Source organism: Pteropus vampyrus, unplaced genomic scaffold (assembly GCF_000151845.1).
Source record: "Pteropus vampyrus isolate Shadow unplaced genomic scaffold, Pvam_2.0 Scaffold55, whole genome shotgun sequence".
NCBI classification, from domain to species: domain Eukaryota; kingdom Metazoa; phylum Chordata; class Mammalia; order Chiroptera; family Pteropodidae; genus Pteropus; species Pteropus vampyrus.
The window spans coordinates 2,078,763-2,096,500 of NW_011888836.1; the positions used below are offsets into that span (position 1 = coordinate 2,078,763).

Here is a 17,738-nt window from a genome sequence, read left to right on the forward strand (position 1 = left end):
ACAGTGCCTTTCTCCAGTACCAAACAAAAGTGTGAAAATTAGCTCCCTAAAATGCACATAGAAACATTCATAAGCTTGTGACAAAGCTGCAAGTAAATTATACTTCCTTGACCCTACCCAGATTATTTCCAGAAAGACTTTTAAGGCCCGCGGCGGGCCGCCCGGGGACGGCGCGGAGCTGGACCCCGACGTGCTGCAGCGCCCCGAGCGGGCCCGGCTGAGCGAGAACACCCGGCTGGCCACCCGCTACGCCGTGCGCATCTTCCGGGAGTACCTGAGCGAGAAGGCGCAGAGCCCAGACTTCGAAACCATGGACAAGGGGGCGCTGTGTCGCGTGCTGCGCTCCTTTTACGCCGAGGCCCGCTCCAAGAGCGGCCAGCTCTACAGCAAGTCCTCGCTCATCAGCATCCGCAGCTCCCTCAACCGCTACCTCAACGAGCCCCCGTACTGCCGCACGCTCGACCTCACCAAGGACCCCGAGCTGCGCAGCGCCAACCTGACGCTGGCCGCGGTCATTCGCAAGCTCGAGGAGCAGGGCGCAGGACCCGTGGTGCAGAAGCAAGCCATCACGCGCGCTGACCTGCGCAAGCTCTACACCTCCAGCGTCTTCAGCACCAACACGCCCTTCGGGCTGCTTAACAAGGTCTGGTTCGAGACGTGCATGTACTTCTGCACGCGCGGCCGCGAGAACCAGCGCGAGCTGGAGGAGGACTCTTTTGGACTGGCCATGGACGAGGACGGCCGCAAGTTCGTCTACTTTAAGTCCCTTGGGCCCTACCACAAGTCGCGCTCGTCGTCGTGGAGTAAGAAGCGCGCTGAGAGCAGCGACGAGGAGAACTTGCCCCGCATGTACGAGACGGGCACCGAGTTCTGCCCCTATGCCAGTTTCGTCAAGTATTTGTCGAAGCGCAACCCCCTCTGCAAGGCGTTCTTCCAGCGGCCCCGAGACCACTGCAGCGAGGGCGATGTGACCTGGTACGAGAACAAAGCCATCGGCAAGAACTTACTGGGCACCAGGATGCAGATGCTCTCCAAGGCGGCCAAGCTTTCCAAGACGTACACCAACCACTGCATCGGCGCCGTCTCTATCGCCACACTTAACAGCATCGCGGGCATCGGCACCAAACTGGGCTCGCCCGCCCCGCAGGGCTGCTATGCCGAGGCTCTCAACGGGGCGGCCCGCCACCACTCCCACCACCCCCCTACACATCCATCCCACCACCACCGCCCCCAGCCGCCCTCGCTGGGGAACACCTACATCCTCCCCAAAGACAGCCAGATCGGGCCCGACGTGAAATCCGAGGCTGCGCCCAAGCGCGCCCTGTACGAGTCGGTGTTCGGGTCAGGGGAAATCTGCGGCCCCTCTTCCCCCAAAAGACTTTGTATCCGCCCCTCGGAGCCTGTGGATGCGGTGGTGGTGGTTTCCGTGAAACACGACCCCCTGCCTCTTCTTCCAGAAGCCAATGGGCACAGAAGCACCAATTCTCCCACAGTAGTTTCACCTGCTATTGTTTCCCCCACCCAGGTAACCAAGCTAAAAACTCTATGCATGAAATGTTTCTGTGGTATCACTTCGGGACTAACGTGTGCTAATGCAGGTCTGGGTTGGGGGGAAGTTTGAAAAAGTAGCAAATATACTGAATCAGATTCGATTTCACCCTTTGAAGCTTAACTCTTGCTTTTCGGGAAAGTTTACACCTTCCCTTAAAAGATATGAGAGGGCAAGCGCCCTAACAATCACTGCTGCGCAGTGACTCTAATCCTTCAAAGTTCGCAGAACAAAAGGGTTAGCTCAAGCCCTCGCAGCCTCGCTCTTTGAATGCATGAGTTTTATAAGGCAGAGTGCAGTAATACGGTACACATAAAGGAAGCATTTACTTCAAATGTATTTGAATAAAGTAACCATAAAATACCCTATTACATATTCACCATAACTTATGAAGTTAAAAGAACAGTTATAAATTATTAAAAAGAAAACATGCCAATCGCATTTCCTATAAGGGGGCGAGTAGAGAGACTGGCAGTTGAGTGCCAGTAGCTTGCACTTGAATGAAAAGTGACGTTTGGATTATAGTTTCCATAAGTAAAGTCAGTTGTTAATGTTATTACTAAATGGAAAGGTTATCTGCCCTACCAGCCAGGCCCTGAATTGGAACATGCCCTCTGGTGCCCAGCACTGAGGACATTAAACATTGCTGTCTTTCCCTAGCCCCATGGAGCTCACCATCTAGGTGGCAGATAAGACTTATGAAGATAGATAATTAAGACACTGCAAGGGAGTGTGGCAAAAACACCGAAGTAAGAGTGGTAGCCCAGAAGCTGAGCCATCTTGGGCAAATCAATTCACCTTTCTGGACTTCAGTGTCCTCATCAAAGATAAAGTAACTTTTAACATTAAAACATTCTAAGCAGTACCAAATTCTAGGTCGAGGCTGGGGGCTTAAGTGGATGCTTCTTGTCTTATGATTTTTCCTAGAAGAATATGTTTGTATTATTAAAATTATATCCATCTCTCAGATACTCTTCTCTAGGAGCCAGAAACCAGAGGTCTATGGGGACTGTGCCCTATTCTGCAGGCAGGAGTAGCCACTGGAGGTTTCACAAATGTGACCTCCCTGCCATCAAGCAGAAGTAGGAATTTTGACTAAGTCTGGAGGTGTAGTTTAGGCCCTTCCAGAAACAGATGTCAGGTACCTCTGTGCTTTTTCCAAAGTGGAAATTCCAGTTCTGGACAAACTGACACATTCAGACCTTTACCAGCTAATCAGCAAGCCTCAAGGCCAACTGAGAAAGGCACTGTGAACTATAATATAAACACCAAAGTTCTCTAAAATACACAAGACCTGTAGGCTATGTGTCTTTCTTTCTATACTTCTAGTGTGTGTAGTACATTTCTGACAGACCAAGAGATTGTTTTAGGGAGTTTTAAGGATGGAGAGGAGAACTTTTTCTGTTTGGAGAATTCGGGTTTGGTTTTTCTTTGAAAGCAAAATAAATGTTCACATTCTTCTGCTGAAGTCAAACCCTTAAAATGTCTGTTTAGAATAGCATCTGATTAAGAATTAAAAGCCTAAGAGTTTATTAAAATGTATACCTTGGAATAATAATGAAACAGTTTGTCTACTGGCATGTGTCTGCTGGTTTCTTGACACCAGTGTCCTATAGAATCATGGCTTAAAATCCATAAAAGGTGGGGGGAGGGTTGTTTAATTGGTTTTGTTTTGTTCTAGGGAATACAGTCCCTCTGTCACAGTCTTGTTTTAACTGAGTGAGATAAATCAGTTCTATACACCTGAATGCCGATTCTTTTATTTTTCTTGAATTGTCAGTTAGCTCCCAAATTAAATACAGATTCAAGTGTCCACATGTTAAGTATATTATTATTAGGGCTCTTGAACATTATCTCAACTAAGTCCCCTGTAGTTAAAATACTGCAAAAAGTTGTTCTCTTTCCCCATATTTTATAGTCAGCTTTTCACATATATTAGAGTAAAAAAAAATTTTTTATCAGCATTAAGAAAGTTATGGGAACTCTAGTAACTCCTGTTCAATTCACTTTATGAAGTCTGAGTATTCTAAGTATGAAACAAATGTTTAAGTAGAAAGCTGATATTAAACTTTTTCTTCCTGTATTTATTAAAATCGCTGTAACAGTTAAGGTCCAGGGCATTTCCTGGGGATTAATGACTGGCTAGGGTTACTGGCACAAGGCATTACTTTAGGTTGTCCACTATAGCTGGCCATTAATCCCCAGGAAATGCCATGTGTACTTTAAGTTTCAGTTATTATTACTTAATTATAAACATAGGCTGTCTAACCTTAATACTGACTGGACCTCATCAAATGATGTGGCACTGAATTCCACTGTTGACTTTATTATTCTAGACTTCTTGATAACGTAGTCACGCCTTGATGCTCTAAGTCTCTTCTAACAGTGCAAGTTTCTCAAGAAATGGAGAGCCTGTTACTTTAAATGCATTGACTCTTTTTACTTCTTGAGGATGTTAGTGTGTCATTTATGGGACTGGTTGAAAAATTAATTCACTTAAGGATGGAATTTGTGATTTTTACTCATGCGTAGTACCTGGCTTTTTGTTTTGAGGGGGCGGGGTGGTGGTGGTTGTGATGTTTGCTTTAACTTATTCACTGTTTAATTCTCTTGAATAGCTGTGTTCAAAGTACAGGGTAGTTTTAGTTCCCCTTTTCCCCATGTTGCTGTTGTGATCTAAGATGATCCAGTTATTGGTGCAACTTCCTAGCTCCAACGTGGAAATAATTTTAGAAGGTTTAGTGGGCCTGTCTTACTTCTGCATAGCTGGGCTCTTTGCATGAAAATACAGCATTTTTCATGCCTCAGAGAACAGTCCTTCAGCTTAGCTGGATGACAGAGATTTGTAACTTTAGTCTTTAGCATTTACACACATAAAAAGAATACTAATGGGAGTTTAGATTTTGTTCTTTTAAGTTTTTATATACAGTGCCTCTCTCCAGTACCAAACAAAAGTGTGAAAATTAGCTCCCTAAAATGCACATAGAAACATTCATAAGCTTGTGACAAAGCTGCAAGTAAATTATACTTCCTTGACCCTACCCAGATTATTTCCAGAAAGACTTTTAAGGAATTCTGTAAGTAGGAAATCTATTAGTTGAAAGATTCTGGAGTCAGTGGTGCACATCGACTGTTTCTATTTTATTTGTCTTCACTGGAGACTCAGAGTTGGTCCTTACATTTTCCAAGCTGAAAATTGGAGCAGCCTCCCCATAGGGTACACGCAGTAGTTCATGACCTTGCTTTTGAGAACTCAGACGCTGATAGCACTGAGAAGACAGTTTTCATTCAGATTCAGGTGCCGCAGTGTGGGAAGGGAGAAGGAATATTCAGTCTCTTTACTTAATAGAAAAGAAAACATGCATTTTGTGTATTATTTAAATAATCACCAGTCTTATTTTGCATTTGGAGATAGGAGGGATATCTTTTTCTACTTAAAGATGGATACAGACTTCTATAAATGTGAAAGGAGTAGTGTGTTTAGCAGTTATAACAATTTTAAGAGAACTTTTTTTTTTTTTTGCAGTGGTTATCCGAAGCTGTTATGATTAACTACTTTGTTTAAAACAGATAATTTTTAATGTTAGTTTGTGGCTACATTTCTTTTGCTGTTGCAGGAATGTTTGCTCTCCTTTATGGAAAGTTCAAATTGGTAGAGAACTAAATGTCATTAACATTAAGTATGTAACTTTTCATTCATTCAGAAAACAATTACTGAGCACCTAGTAATTTGGTTCTTGCACTAGGAATCTCTATAATCTATTTTCCACTTGGAAAGTAATCTCATTGGCAAGATTTTGGCCTCCTTGAGTATTAGAATGATATCAGAATAAAGAAAGTTCAAAGGTAATGCACTCAATGTTTTGCAACAGTCATTTGGGAAAGAAATCTGTACTCTTACTCTTGCATATTATACTGCAGTCAGTACTAGAGTGTATTATTTTAAATAGATATAAACTCGTGTGTTGGCTTATTATCTACTAAATCTAATCTGGGAAATAGGAAAAAGTATTTGTCACCAAAGAGAAAGTGGATCTCATTTGTCTAAAACTCAGATCTTTGTGTCTTTCCTAAAAAATGTCACCTAAAAGGCCATCCTCTTGTCATCGCATATAGATTTCAAGCAAAAAGAGCCCCTTCATCTAACAAGACTGCTAGTCGTATGTGAGACTATTTAGGCAGATTCTCACCTTGGCTAGGCCAGTCAAAGCTCCACTTTAATTAATAAAAAGGTCAGTTTCGTTCTATGTAACAGCAGAGTAACATGAAATAAAATTACATTTTATAACCTCCCCCCCTCCCCCGCCCCACATAATGTTCAATTTCAAGTTATCTTTTTGTATCTTAACTGCCATTTCAAAAGGAAAATCGATACAGGAGTTGCTGTGTTGTTACTTATGTTGAAAATATTAGGACCAAATGTATAAACTAGTAATCTGTGGGTCTGTCATAGGCTCAGACTTTTATTTCTAGGGCCTATTTTACTTCTCTTGATTGATCATTCATTGCATTATACCGTTTAGGATGCCTTTGTAAAGAGTTTGTTGGAGAATTAAATAGGGAATAGGGGAGTGCAGATTTATTGGTCCTTTCAGAAAGGATATTGATTGACCTTGATAAACTAAAATGAAAGAAAACATAACTTTAGGATTTGAATCATTGTGCTGATAAGCCTTTTAATTTAACACTATGATCTTTTAAAGATGCTACATTCAATTCAACCATTGTTACCTGAGCCTCTTTCTGCCTGTTAAGTGCTGTCAAGAGGAACAGGAGTCAGTCCTTGCCCTCAGTAGGGGTTTGCAGAGGACAGGCAAGGTCATGGACATCAAGCTGAAGTGATTCTCTGCTTGATACATGAACATCACAGTAGGAATAGATGAACTTTGAAAGTTTTAAGCTCTATAAAGTTTTAGGCTCTGTGGTTTTTCAGATTTATGGAAGTTTCTCTTTGCCTCCTATTCTCCTTTGAGAGAAGGATGGGCTCTGAACGATGTCAAGTCTTTTTAATGGAGAATGAGCTTCTAGTCTGTATGGTCTAAAAATGAGTGTATAGGGCTCTGGGCTGACATTAACCCCACTCATGAGCTTGTATTATCTCACACGCATGGCTTTAAACTGAACACAGATCACAGTATGTCCCCTAGTACTACTATAGGAGGCCCAGCTTAATTAGATGTGCTTTAAGTTTTCAGTAATTCTCCATATCCTTCTGTTCGGCACTTCCTTTACTCAGACTTCCTTCCTTTCAGCTTATATTTTAATAACTTGATAGAACATTTTCTTTCTCCTTAAAAAAGATCCATTTATATATGACAGCAAACTTTCAGTAGTGACTGATATATTTTTATTCATATCCTATCCTAAACTTTGTACAAGTCTTGGGTAACAGAATCTTCAAACATAACGGAAGTAGGAGATACCTTACAGTATCGTAACTCCAGAGTGTCTGAGCTTTAATTGGAGTTTTCATCATAGCAGTTTGCTCTCAGGCTGCTCTGGGAACCCCAGTGGGAACTTCCTTTTTCTGGAAACCCTCTACATTCTGAGGTTTTTGACTTGTGTTTAATTGCAAACAGTTCAACTCCTGCTGGCTCTCCAGGCAGTAAGCTGGGTTATTTTTAATATGTGGGGTACAAGGAAGTCTCAAAGTGTGTTCCTCACACTGAAGCAGCGGTATGGGGATGGTGAAGTTCTCATGTCCATTTATATAACCCTGGAAAACTGAAGGAACTTGGGGAGACCTTGAAGGAGAGGATGGGGACATGCTCCATTAGTCCCACATCACCAGACCATTCTCTGCCTCTCACCCTTTCAGCCCCATCTCCACCCACATATAGCATTTGAAAATCATCTTTACCATACAAATCTTTCCTGGGTGTATCTAGACTCTTTCACACCTTGAATTACTGCTTTCCCCTGATCACCTGGCAGTGAACACTGGTGTTTTGATTCAGTCTGTGAGGAAGGAGGTAAAAATGTCCTTACCTGACAGGGCTGACAGATTTAAGAAAGCATTAGGTGCTAGGCTCCTGGGGGGGAAAAAAAGGAGAGGAATTTGGAAGAAAATGCTGATAGATGACAAAGATAAATGTCATTTCCTTTGTGAGTAATTCGGTTACCAAATTAGACTGTCAAGACTAGTTTGGCAGATTGTAATCATCTTTTTCTAGTTTTACTCTCTGTTCCCTGTCCAGGTTAACCCAGTTTAATCAGATGTCCCACTGTTTAATCTCCATTCTTCTCCTCTTAACACAAGAAAAAGGGAACTATTAATTATAGCACTGTTTCTCATTTGGGCGCTTTCTACCACATGCCAGGGACCAAGCTAGTAAGTACACTATATATATTCTCATTTAATAGTTGTAGATATTGCTACTCCTCTGTTTAGACAAAATATTCGAGGATAATCTGTTCATATAGATAAACACAAAAGTTTGATCCATGAGAAAATCCTCTTTTGGTATTGTAGTCTGAGATAAGTGTTTAGGATGAGTTTCCTGAGCTTGTGGCTAAGTTCTGATACCTACACTTATTATAGTCTTTGCCATGTAGCTTTTAAGGAACATAACTTAGCAGTGTGAACTATTTCACCATTCCTAGCTTCCTAGCTCTTCTGGGTCAGTGAGTGGACAGCTGGACCAGATCCCGGCAGGAGTGGTTGAAGGTAGTGTTAAAGCCATGAGGCTCTCATTTCGGTGGGCTGTAATCTCTAGAGATAAACATGATTCCCTTCTTGCAAAGCTTTCATGTCAGCTGTCCCATCCTCTCACAGATTCTGTAGTTATGAAGTGGACTGTAATCATTAATAATAACCAAAATGTTTTGGGGCCTTTAAAGTGGTCCTCCTACTGGCAGCCTTTGCATCACTTGGGAGCTTTTTGGAAAAGTAGAATCTCACCAGTCTGTCTCCCTGAACCAGCACCTGCATTTTAACAAGATTCCCAGGCAATTTATGTGCACAAAACATCTTGAGCAGTGGTCCGCGTGGTCTCTAATCCTCACACTGCCCTTCAAGGAGTTATGGTTGTTATGTCCATTTTACAAAGGAGGAAACTAAGGTTAACAGGTGCTGGTCGACTAACTCGCTTAAGTAACTGTGTTGGGATTTTAATCAGGCCTGTCTGATTCCAGTCTCCACTTTTAAATCCATGGTCTGTTGATTCCAAAATTTTTATCAGCTGTTCAAATAAATGAATACAGTAAAGAGAAGATGATACAACATTAGATTCAAATCACTACCTTAGGTGCTTTCCTAGGAGAGCACTATAAGAAGAAAGAACTTGTTAAAACAGGAAAAGAAACACACACACACACACACACACACACACACACACGAATATTACCAGCATGCAATGCTTCCATTTACTTTGTGTGGTTTCCAGCCTTTGCTGGGTCTGAGGACCCTAACAGTCTTTTGAGAAGTCCTGGGCCAAATTTCAGTTTTGCCCAGAACCGCCTTGTGCTTCATTTTTCTCATCAGTCTGATGGGAACAGTGGTTATACTTCGTAGGTGGGGTCTGTGATCCTCAGCATTAAATGAATTGCTGTGTGAAAGTGTTGAAAACATTTTCTAACATTTTATTATCTTAGCACAGCATATTTTACATTTGACAAACTGCTGATCTGATGATAAAGTCCTAGTCTCATTCTTTGAGTGTGCTCTTAAAAAATATCTTATCCAGGTGCTGTGCAGGGCCTCTCTGCTGTTTCTTCTTCTGAGGTATCCATCGACTCAGTTCAGTAGCCCTTCCTCGGGTCTCCTAGTAGATAGGAAATCTCCAGAGGCCTCTTACACACTCCTCCCTTGTCCCTGTCACCTCAGAAAGCCCATCCATGTGGATGTTTACTCCAAAGCCTGTTTTTTCTTTTTTTCTTTTAAGTCTTGTGTATGCTGTGGCCCCTCCACACCTGCTTCTAGGTTTGTTCTGCAGACCCTTCCCATTTCTCTTTATAGAGCCTTAGAAAATCTCAAGTGCTGAAGAAAGGGAATGGGGGAGCTTCGATGGCCATAATTGCTGCCCAAACTCCAGTGGCTTCATGAAAGCTGACTTAGAATGAAGTCAACAGCTTTTCACAAAAGATTTAAGTTTTATCTGGAATGGTTTGGGATTAAGGGAGCGGTCATAATACTGGGATTCTTAAAACATGACGATCATTATAGCAATAACTTTCATAAATTCTAATTTCAGTACTCTAGAAGTAGAGCCTATATTTGGCTAGATCCTATCTTGTGGTATTTTTATTTCCCTGTTGCATAATTGGGCTATAATTTTCTAATATTTCTATCTTTGAGGATGTATAAATCAATAGAAGTTCCACTTAAAGTTGATGTGTACTAATGTATGTTTGGAATAGACTGCAGAATCAGAGTAGCCGGCTGGTGTTTTGATGCAACATTGCTGATCAGTTAACCTCTTGTGATTTGTTTTTCATTTGACAAGGCGCTGTTATAAAATAAAAGTGGTTATATGACGATGCAGGATTTATTATCTCTAATTTAGTTTGCCCTTCAAATATTTATAGTATTCGGCTACCTCAGTCCTTATAGGATAAATTCATGGGCTTTTAGAATTTTATTAATTTTATTAATTGATAATAACTTTAATTCTATAAATTTTATTAAGCCAGCTTATTTGGAATGTAATTTTCTATGTTGTGACATTCTTTCTGATACAACTACATATAAATCGATTTTCAGTATTCCATCTTGAAAAAATATTTCATTGTTTTTTACTCCAGGAAAAAAAAAAGAATTGTGGAATATTTATTTTTCAGTCAGTTGAGATAGCAATTTAAAAACATGCTGCTGCAGAAACACAAAGACCTAAAAAAAAGGATGACGGGAATATTAGAAAACTGATTATGCTGGCTTCATTTTCTTTTCCTTTCAACATGGTGTTTATTCACATGTTAATTTTTTATAATAACAGTAGAATATTCATAGTACTGGTGATTTCACTGTTCTCAGAATTATTTTACAAGGGGAGGGGGAGTGATAAAGTTCCAGGCATGCTTCTCAAGGTTTTTTTTTTTTTTTTTAACTTCTGAAGAAAAACATGAAATCATAGATTCTATCCCCAGCATTTTAACTACTATCTCGAGTGATGTATTCACCTCTTGGGATTTGAATAATCTAAGGAGAATGCTATACAGAAAAACTCTGAATATAGGATTCATTTATAACAGCATTTATTGAGCACTTACTGTGTACCAGGATGGGAAGTGGAGGTAAGGAATAACTTAGAAATAGTTCAGAGATGCACTGGAGCAGTTACGTGGGAATACCTAGGGCAAGTCAGAAAGAGGACTGTTGGAGAGGGAGCAAGTCTCATGGCTAGATCTAATGACTGCTCACAAGTAAACCCTGGAGAGTAAACAGTGCATTACTACCTAAGAAATGGGACCGAAGTTGGCCCAACCAAATTGAAAGACTAAACATTTAAACCTTAAAAGTGTGTTAGGAGAATGTGAAAACTTGGAAAAATAAAACATTACTTTGTCCAAAATTTGAGCCTTTCCTTTGCACTCACATTGAGACCTTTGGAAAAGTCGTAGCACACTACTGTTATCGGTGTTCCAGCTATAGGTAGGCTGCCACGTCTTGCTACATCTCAACCCTTCTAAATGTTCGCTGTGTTGTTTGTTAATCCACATATTCGATGATTGAGTATTGTGCAGTAACCCAAAGAAATTCCGTACTGGTACTGTGCCACAGTTTACATTTTAATCGTAGCTCTTATGATTACTGAAAGGTTGGCTCCTTTGGTACCCAGCATTATTTCTTTCACATCTCAGGTCTGTGAGAACATACTGTGAATAATCAGTTACTAAGGTACTTGTGAATAGTGCTTTACAGTTTGCAAAGGGCTTTCCCATATGTGATTTTGTGCTAAGGAAGCTCTGTAGGGTATTTCCTAGTGTCAGGTACTGGCATAGATAGACGGTGGGGACACATATACACGTCTCATCCTTGTAGACTCACAGTCTCGTGGGGGAGGTAGACCAGCAACCTGGAGAATATACCGTGATTATGGGGTGGGTCCTGTGATACTCTATACATCTATACACAGTATGAGTCAGCTGAGGGGAGAGGATAAGAACTGTGATTATATCCATTCTGCAGATGAGAAAAGCTGACCCTCAAAGGTTAAGAAATTCTCAGGTTTACCTCACTACCGAGGAGCACAGTTAAAGTTCCAGTTCCAACTCCAGGTCTAGCCCTTCTTATACAGTGGTACTTTTTTTAGCTGTAATTTGTAGCTAAAATTATAAAATCTGTGTAGTTAGGCATTAAAGAAAAAGAAAAAAGGACACTGGTTTTTGTGCTCTTTTCATTTCAGGAAAATAAAAGGGAATATTCTAGATTAGAATGACACAGGCTGGCCCAGTCTTCCAAATGTCAGCACATGCTCAAGACGTCAGTAGCTGACAGTTATAGTAATTTGAGGATCTTTTCTTAATATAAAGTCGAGCTCCCCATGGAGCCCTTTGTGCAGTGGCCGGGTGCTGACCAGTTCCTCCTAGTTGGGTCTGACGCGCACCGGGAGCAGGCGGGTCTCTGCGGTTTTCTGTCTGCGCCCTGACTGTTTGGCAATTGAAGACTTGCTCCCCAAGGCCCTCAGTCTTTTCCACTTCACTCAGAGCACTTAATTAAAAGAAAAGTGAATACAGTTCTGATGTAGTTATGACTAGTAAAAAGAACCAATAAAAATGACTATAAAGCGCCTGACAAATAGAAAATGTTTAATAATACTAAGATGCTTTGTGGGGCAAAGCTTTACCCCTTGGCACAGGATGACAGGCCTTCCTGCGGAGGCTTTTCCCTGGATGCTGCTCTTGGCAGACAGTTCTTGGCCAGCCTGAACAGGCAAGTGAAACGGATTCTGTCGTCCTGGGGTCACCTGACTTCTTATTGCAAGCACATCCTTGGGAAGTGACAATCAAAGACATGTAGTTAACCCAAGGGCTAAAGGACACTTTGGTGATACAGGAACAAATTAGAAAACTCAGAAAAGACACAGTAGGAAAAAAAAGGAAAAGAAGAGGTAAGTAGCTAAGGTACCTCCAGTCTCAATGGGAAGTTTGGAGCAAAACCAATATTCTCTATCAGTTCTAACTAGACTTTTAACCAAAGGATAAACCAAGTTAAAGTTATGTGAATAATTAACCTAAATGGCCTTGGGCAAGTTACTTAATTTCTCATTTATTAAATGGGGATAGTAGGACTGCTACTGTTGTGACTAGTAAAACTCATAGTAAGTGCTCAATAACTGATAATGTTTTTTAAAAAAATTTCTGTTGGTTAGAGATTATTGACAGGCTAAAGAAAAAGTGGAGGGATTATATACATTTTACAGCTGATCCTCAATATTTTCTTTTAAAGCTAAGGCAAGGAATCCCCAAAATTCACAGAACATTTATAAACACAGGTGAAAGAATGGAAATATGTAAAGAAACCAGATGAAGAACCCACGTCTATGGTAATAAAATAACAGTAATCAAAAGGTAAATTTAAAGAACTGTAAAGTTTAGAGAAGATGTATATTAAATTCTTGGTATATCCCTGTTTGAGCCAGTGTGTAACTCACTAAAATAAAAATAGTTAAATCAAGCTTTTATTTGCTCCTTAGTTATATCATGAAGAGGACAGTTTATATAAAATATTTAAAGGATCAATTTCAGACTAACAGATTAAGCAGATTTTAAACAGAAAAAAAAAACATTAAAATGACATACAGGTATCAACAACATAAATCATTGTTCAATAAAATTATGTATCATTAAAAAATAGGTAATTTGATTTTTCCTAATTATAAACAATGAATTTATAGAAATCAATCTCTTTATAATTTTCATTAGAATGTTGTGATGCTAGTAAATCATATTCTAAATTTGTTTGAATTAACAAATATCTTAATTGGATAGAATATACAACTAGGATCTTTTAAACTTCTACCATTAAAAGCAATACATATGACCAGATAATAAATAGCAGGGTCTTTTTTTTTTTTAAATAATAGTTTTAAAAACATTCTACTGGCCACTTTACAACCAGAAAAGTTCTCATCCAGATACAATAAAGAATATGAAACTTTCTGGCAATGTATTGCATAGAACAGTGGCACTCTTTGTGTTAAAGTGCTAATTTGAGAGAGAGAATGTCATTCTCTTAACTCTCTTTTCCTACCTGACAAATAAAATACTTGCTCAACTTACATAAATTTTAAAATAATTCACATTTTAGTTTTAGTTTATACCAACTTGTTTAGAAATTAAGTCAGTAAATATCTGCATCATGAAATATGAATTGTAATTAGTTATTAGCCTTCAATGCATTGCTTGGTATCAGGGTTACACCTCATTCCTGAAGAATTCCTCCCCATGATCATTACAATCACTAGCATATATATTGTTAGAAAGGGAGAGAATTCCTCTCTTTTACTTTTCTTTAGTTGTTATGGCCAGACTAGTAATGAAGTGATAAAATTAATACAAGATTAGATTTAACAGGAGAAAAAATCATTTAATATGTGTGCACGGAGGAGTCAAAATATGTTGCTCAAATCATAAGGCTCAAGGGATTGAACCAGGTACCTTTTAAAACTTTTTAGACAAATTTGTGAGAAATTGACAGGACAAAGAAAGCGCTCATTAGAAAGGAATCTAAGCAAGGTTTGGGGATCTGTTAGGAATTTAAACGAAGTAGTAAATTAGAAAAGTGGCAAGAAGATCTGATTACACAGACTTTTTGGTTCTGAGTTGTTTAACAATAAGGAATGTCTTCCAGGTGCAGGGTGGACACATGGGTGATTTATTTCCTGTATTCAAGGAAACAAGGGTCAAGGTGCCCTTCTGGCATAGGCCACTTGGTCAAGTAACTTGAATTCAAAATAATCAGTATGCCACTGTGGGATATTTTGGGGTAGCTTGCCATGGGCCCTAGCAATGTGTAATATGTAACTGTAAATCTTCAGTGTAAATAATTCCATCTAATCTTCATAACAATCTTGTTGGCTATCGAGATTCAGTAGCCTGCCCCAGGAAGTACAGTTGGTGAATGGCAAACCCGGGACGGACTATATCCCAGGTCTCGCACTTGTCCATTCATTCAGCCAATCTTTACTGAGCACCTACTATGTGCTAGTTAGTCGTCTGTTGACCCAGTAAAGAATGTCTCATTTCTCGTGGATTTGACATTCAAACAGAAGTGATAGACATTAAAACTAACAAAACTAGCACTAATATAGACCGAACTGACAGGGTGGCTCCTCCCTCCTCCTCATGTGCCATCTCCTTCCCCAACACTCGAGTCCCACCCATAAAGAACCAGGTAACATACACCTTGTGCTAACAAGATCACAGGTGAGGCTTTGCGTGAGCCCAGAGCAGACTGAGCTGTGACTGGTCTCCCCACTCTTCCAGATAAAGGTGTTCATTTTTGCATGAACCACATCACACTTACAGTTACCTTGATTAAAATATTAGTGGAAGGAGAAGTAAACTGTATAGAATGGGTGTTAACAGAGTTCCTTTCTTAAGAACTCAGAGCGAATAACATATCTGACCACCTCAACTTGATAGTGGGGGTGAGGAAATGGAAGCCCAGAGGGACTGAGTAGCAGACTCTGGTCCAGAGTCTTGATCCTGATTCATAGGCTCAGCATGTCTTTCCTGGTCAACAAAGCCCCCTCCCCTCACTTGCTAGGTTTTGTGTAACCTTTACAATGAGATTGTTCTAGTCTATTCAGTTGATTCTAATCCTGGGCCGGAGTGGCTAAGGGACTGAGGTCTCTTTTCTCTTGGGTACACACTTCCCCAAACAGCCTTGCTGAATAGTTAGGTCAGAAGATGCACGCTTTTCTCTCCTCTCCTGCGAAAGAAAGTAGCTAAGGTATTATTGATGGAATCAAGAGAAAATATTAACATAGAGCGGTACTTGTTTGTGATGCTAAAGAATCCTGGGATTAGCATTTGAGAATGAGGGATCAGCTAGTATGGCTGCTGGCTAAATAGTGCTAAACTGTATCCTAGCCTCACTGAGGGATGGTTAATCAGGCTAACTCACATAAACCAATTTACGAGAAGCCCTTCTCAGTAAGACAGCTATTACTGGAATACCTGGTCTGGTGACCTTTAGAATCCTTTCTGCCCTAAGAACCTATGATTCTATCTGGGCAAAAAAGGTCTGCAAATCAAATTTTTACAAATTAGTTATTTGTAAATTAAATACACTGAGAGAAATTCTGTTTTAGAGTCGTTGTCTGTCCTTGATATGATATCGTGTCAGGTCGTTTAAAATTAAACATACCTTGCTGTATACTTACAGTGTCTGTTGCCATTTCTGGTTGTGATTGATGTTTTAAGGATATGTGTGTGTGTGTGTGTGTGTGTGTGTGTGTGTGTGTGTGTGTGTGTAATTTTTGTAGTACTTAATATGATATATAAGGTAATGTGTCTGGCTTAATGTATTTTAACCTGTAATTGATTTAGGGTAATTTTATCTTTTTGCTATATGCAGAGTAGCCCTTCAAAAACTAATAGTCGAATATTTTTTTCAGAGTGAGAGTTAACATTTTCATGAGTTTCATTCATCCTACCCTTCATATGGGCTTATTCCTGGGACATTGCCTGTTTTGCTCACCGTTCTGTTCCCAGTGCCTGGCACAGTAGTTGACACATTTTAGGTGCTCAAAAGTATTTGTAGAAATGAATACAAATATTTTATAATAACATCTTAGGGTTAATTTATAATCTTTACCCTCCTAGCCCTGAGCAGGGAAGGATCTAAATATTTTACCCTCATTTGAAAAAAATGAAAATTATTTCTTTAGCTCTGAACATTAGAAATAAAATGCTCCTCAAAAGCACATAAGAAAAAAAATACATCTTTCCCTAAATATTTGTCACACACCTACTGTGTGCCTGGCATTGTGCTATGCTCTAAAGGGTCAGATTAAGACAGTGCCCCTGAAGACTGAGGCAAGTTCTCTACTGAGTCTGTTCCAAATTTAATTTGTTCTCTTCTGTCAATTTCTTAGTACACAGAGGGAATCACATACACCCAAATAAATCACCAGCTTCATTAAATGTGGTGATGGTAGCAGTGTTGTCCTAGTAGAGGTGAGGTCCTAGTTGTCAAGGTGTGTCATCTATGGATGAAGGAGGGGCAGGACTAAGATGGATTTGCCCTTAGATCACCAAACCTGGACTTCAGCCTCTTCTGTGCTTCATGGCTGGACCAGTATTCTCTACCTCAAGCCTTCTCCGATTTTCTTTCCTTTCTCCTTTATCTATATCTCTCATTTCTCCTGGCTTTCCCTGGCTTAACCTTGACCCCATAACAACTAAGAGAAACCCTTTTATGAAGTTATGCATTTGATTTTACAGAATCATCCAATATATAATATTTGTTCAAATTATAGAGTCGACAGTACACAATTGAGAATTTCATAGGGAAAGAACTCCAACTTTAGATAGTCAATATTGTAGCTTGGGTTTATGGGAGTCTGTGTCTGTCTGTCCAACTGTCTACCTTGTGTTTTTATAGTTGGTATTTGGCCTCTTCTCACTCATGTCAATTTATTACTTTTAGGATATATACCATATTAAGAAATACCAATGACTATTGTCACTAATCCCATTTTACTTTTACAAGATTTGATGGTGGACACCAGACATCTTTTTGATTGTTCATAGCTATGGAAAATAAAATCAGTACTCTCACAGTTGTTTAATACCATTTAGGAATTTATTCTGTTCTGATTTAGGCATAACCTCCTTGGGTTACATTTTCTTTTAAATAACTTGTCTATTCTTCTTGATTTTTATCCTCCTTTGGTCTTTTATTCTGTTTTCACTTCCAGAAGGTGTAGAGAGAACAGAGAAAGGAAGGATTATGATCTGAGAGATATGGTAGACAGAGGGAAGTGCATGAGTGAAAAAGCCCAGAGACAGAAAAAACCATGGAACATTCCAGAATATTCCAGAGCAGAAAGGAAGTCTGTGGGCTTTTTGTGCATAGAGAGTGATGGGGAAGTGGTGATAGAGAAAGCTGAAGGAAGCATTTGATAAAGACCTATGGTGTCTAGGCCATGTTAAAAGGTTTCAAACCTCATCTTATAGTCTAGACAATTTTGGAAGACTTTTAGCAGAGAAGGATGGAATGCAGCTTGCTTTTTTTAAAATA

General features: G+C 39.8%; 1 protein-coding gene across 3 annotated transcripts in view; it reads left to right on the forward strand.

Annotated features, from left to right (window-relative positions):
* KCTD1 (potassium channel tetramerization domain containing 1) overlaps window positions 1-17,738 on the forward strand; it is a 173,754-nt gene that overhangs the window by 85,987 nt on the left and 70,029 nt on the right. The window contains exon 2 of one of the 3 annotated variants that reach the window (XM_011360398.2): window positions 141-1,525. The exons of the other annotated variants lie outside the window; for them this stretch is intronic. Coding sequence (XP_011358700.1) covers window positions 141-1,525 — 1,385 coding nt within the window. The remainder of the gene's footprint in view (window positions 1-140; window positions 1,526-17,738) is intronic. 3 annotated transcript variants of the gene reach the window in all.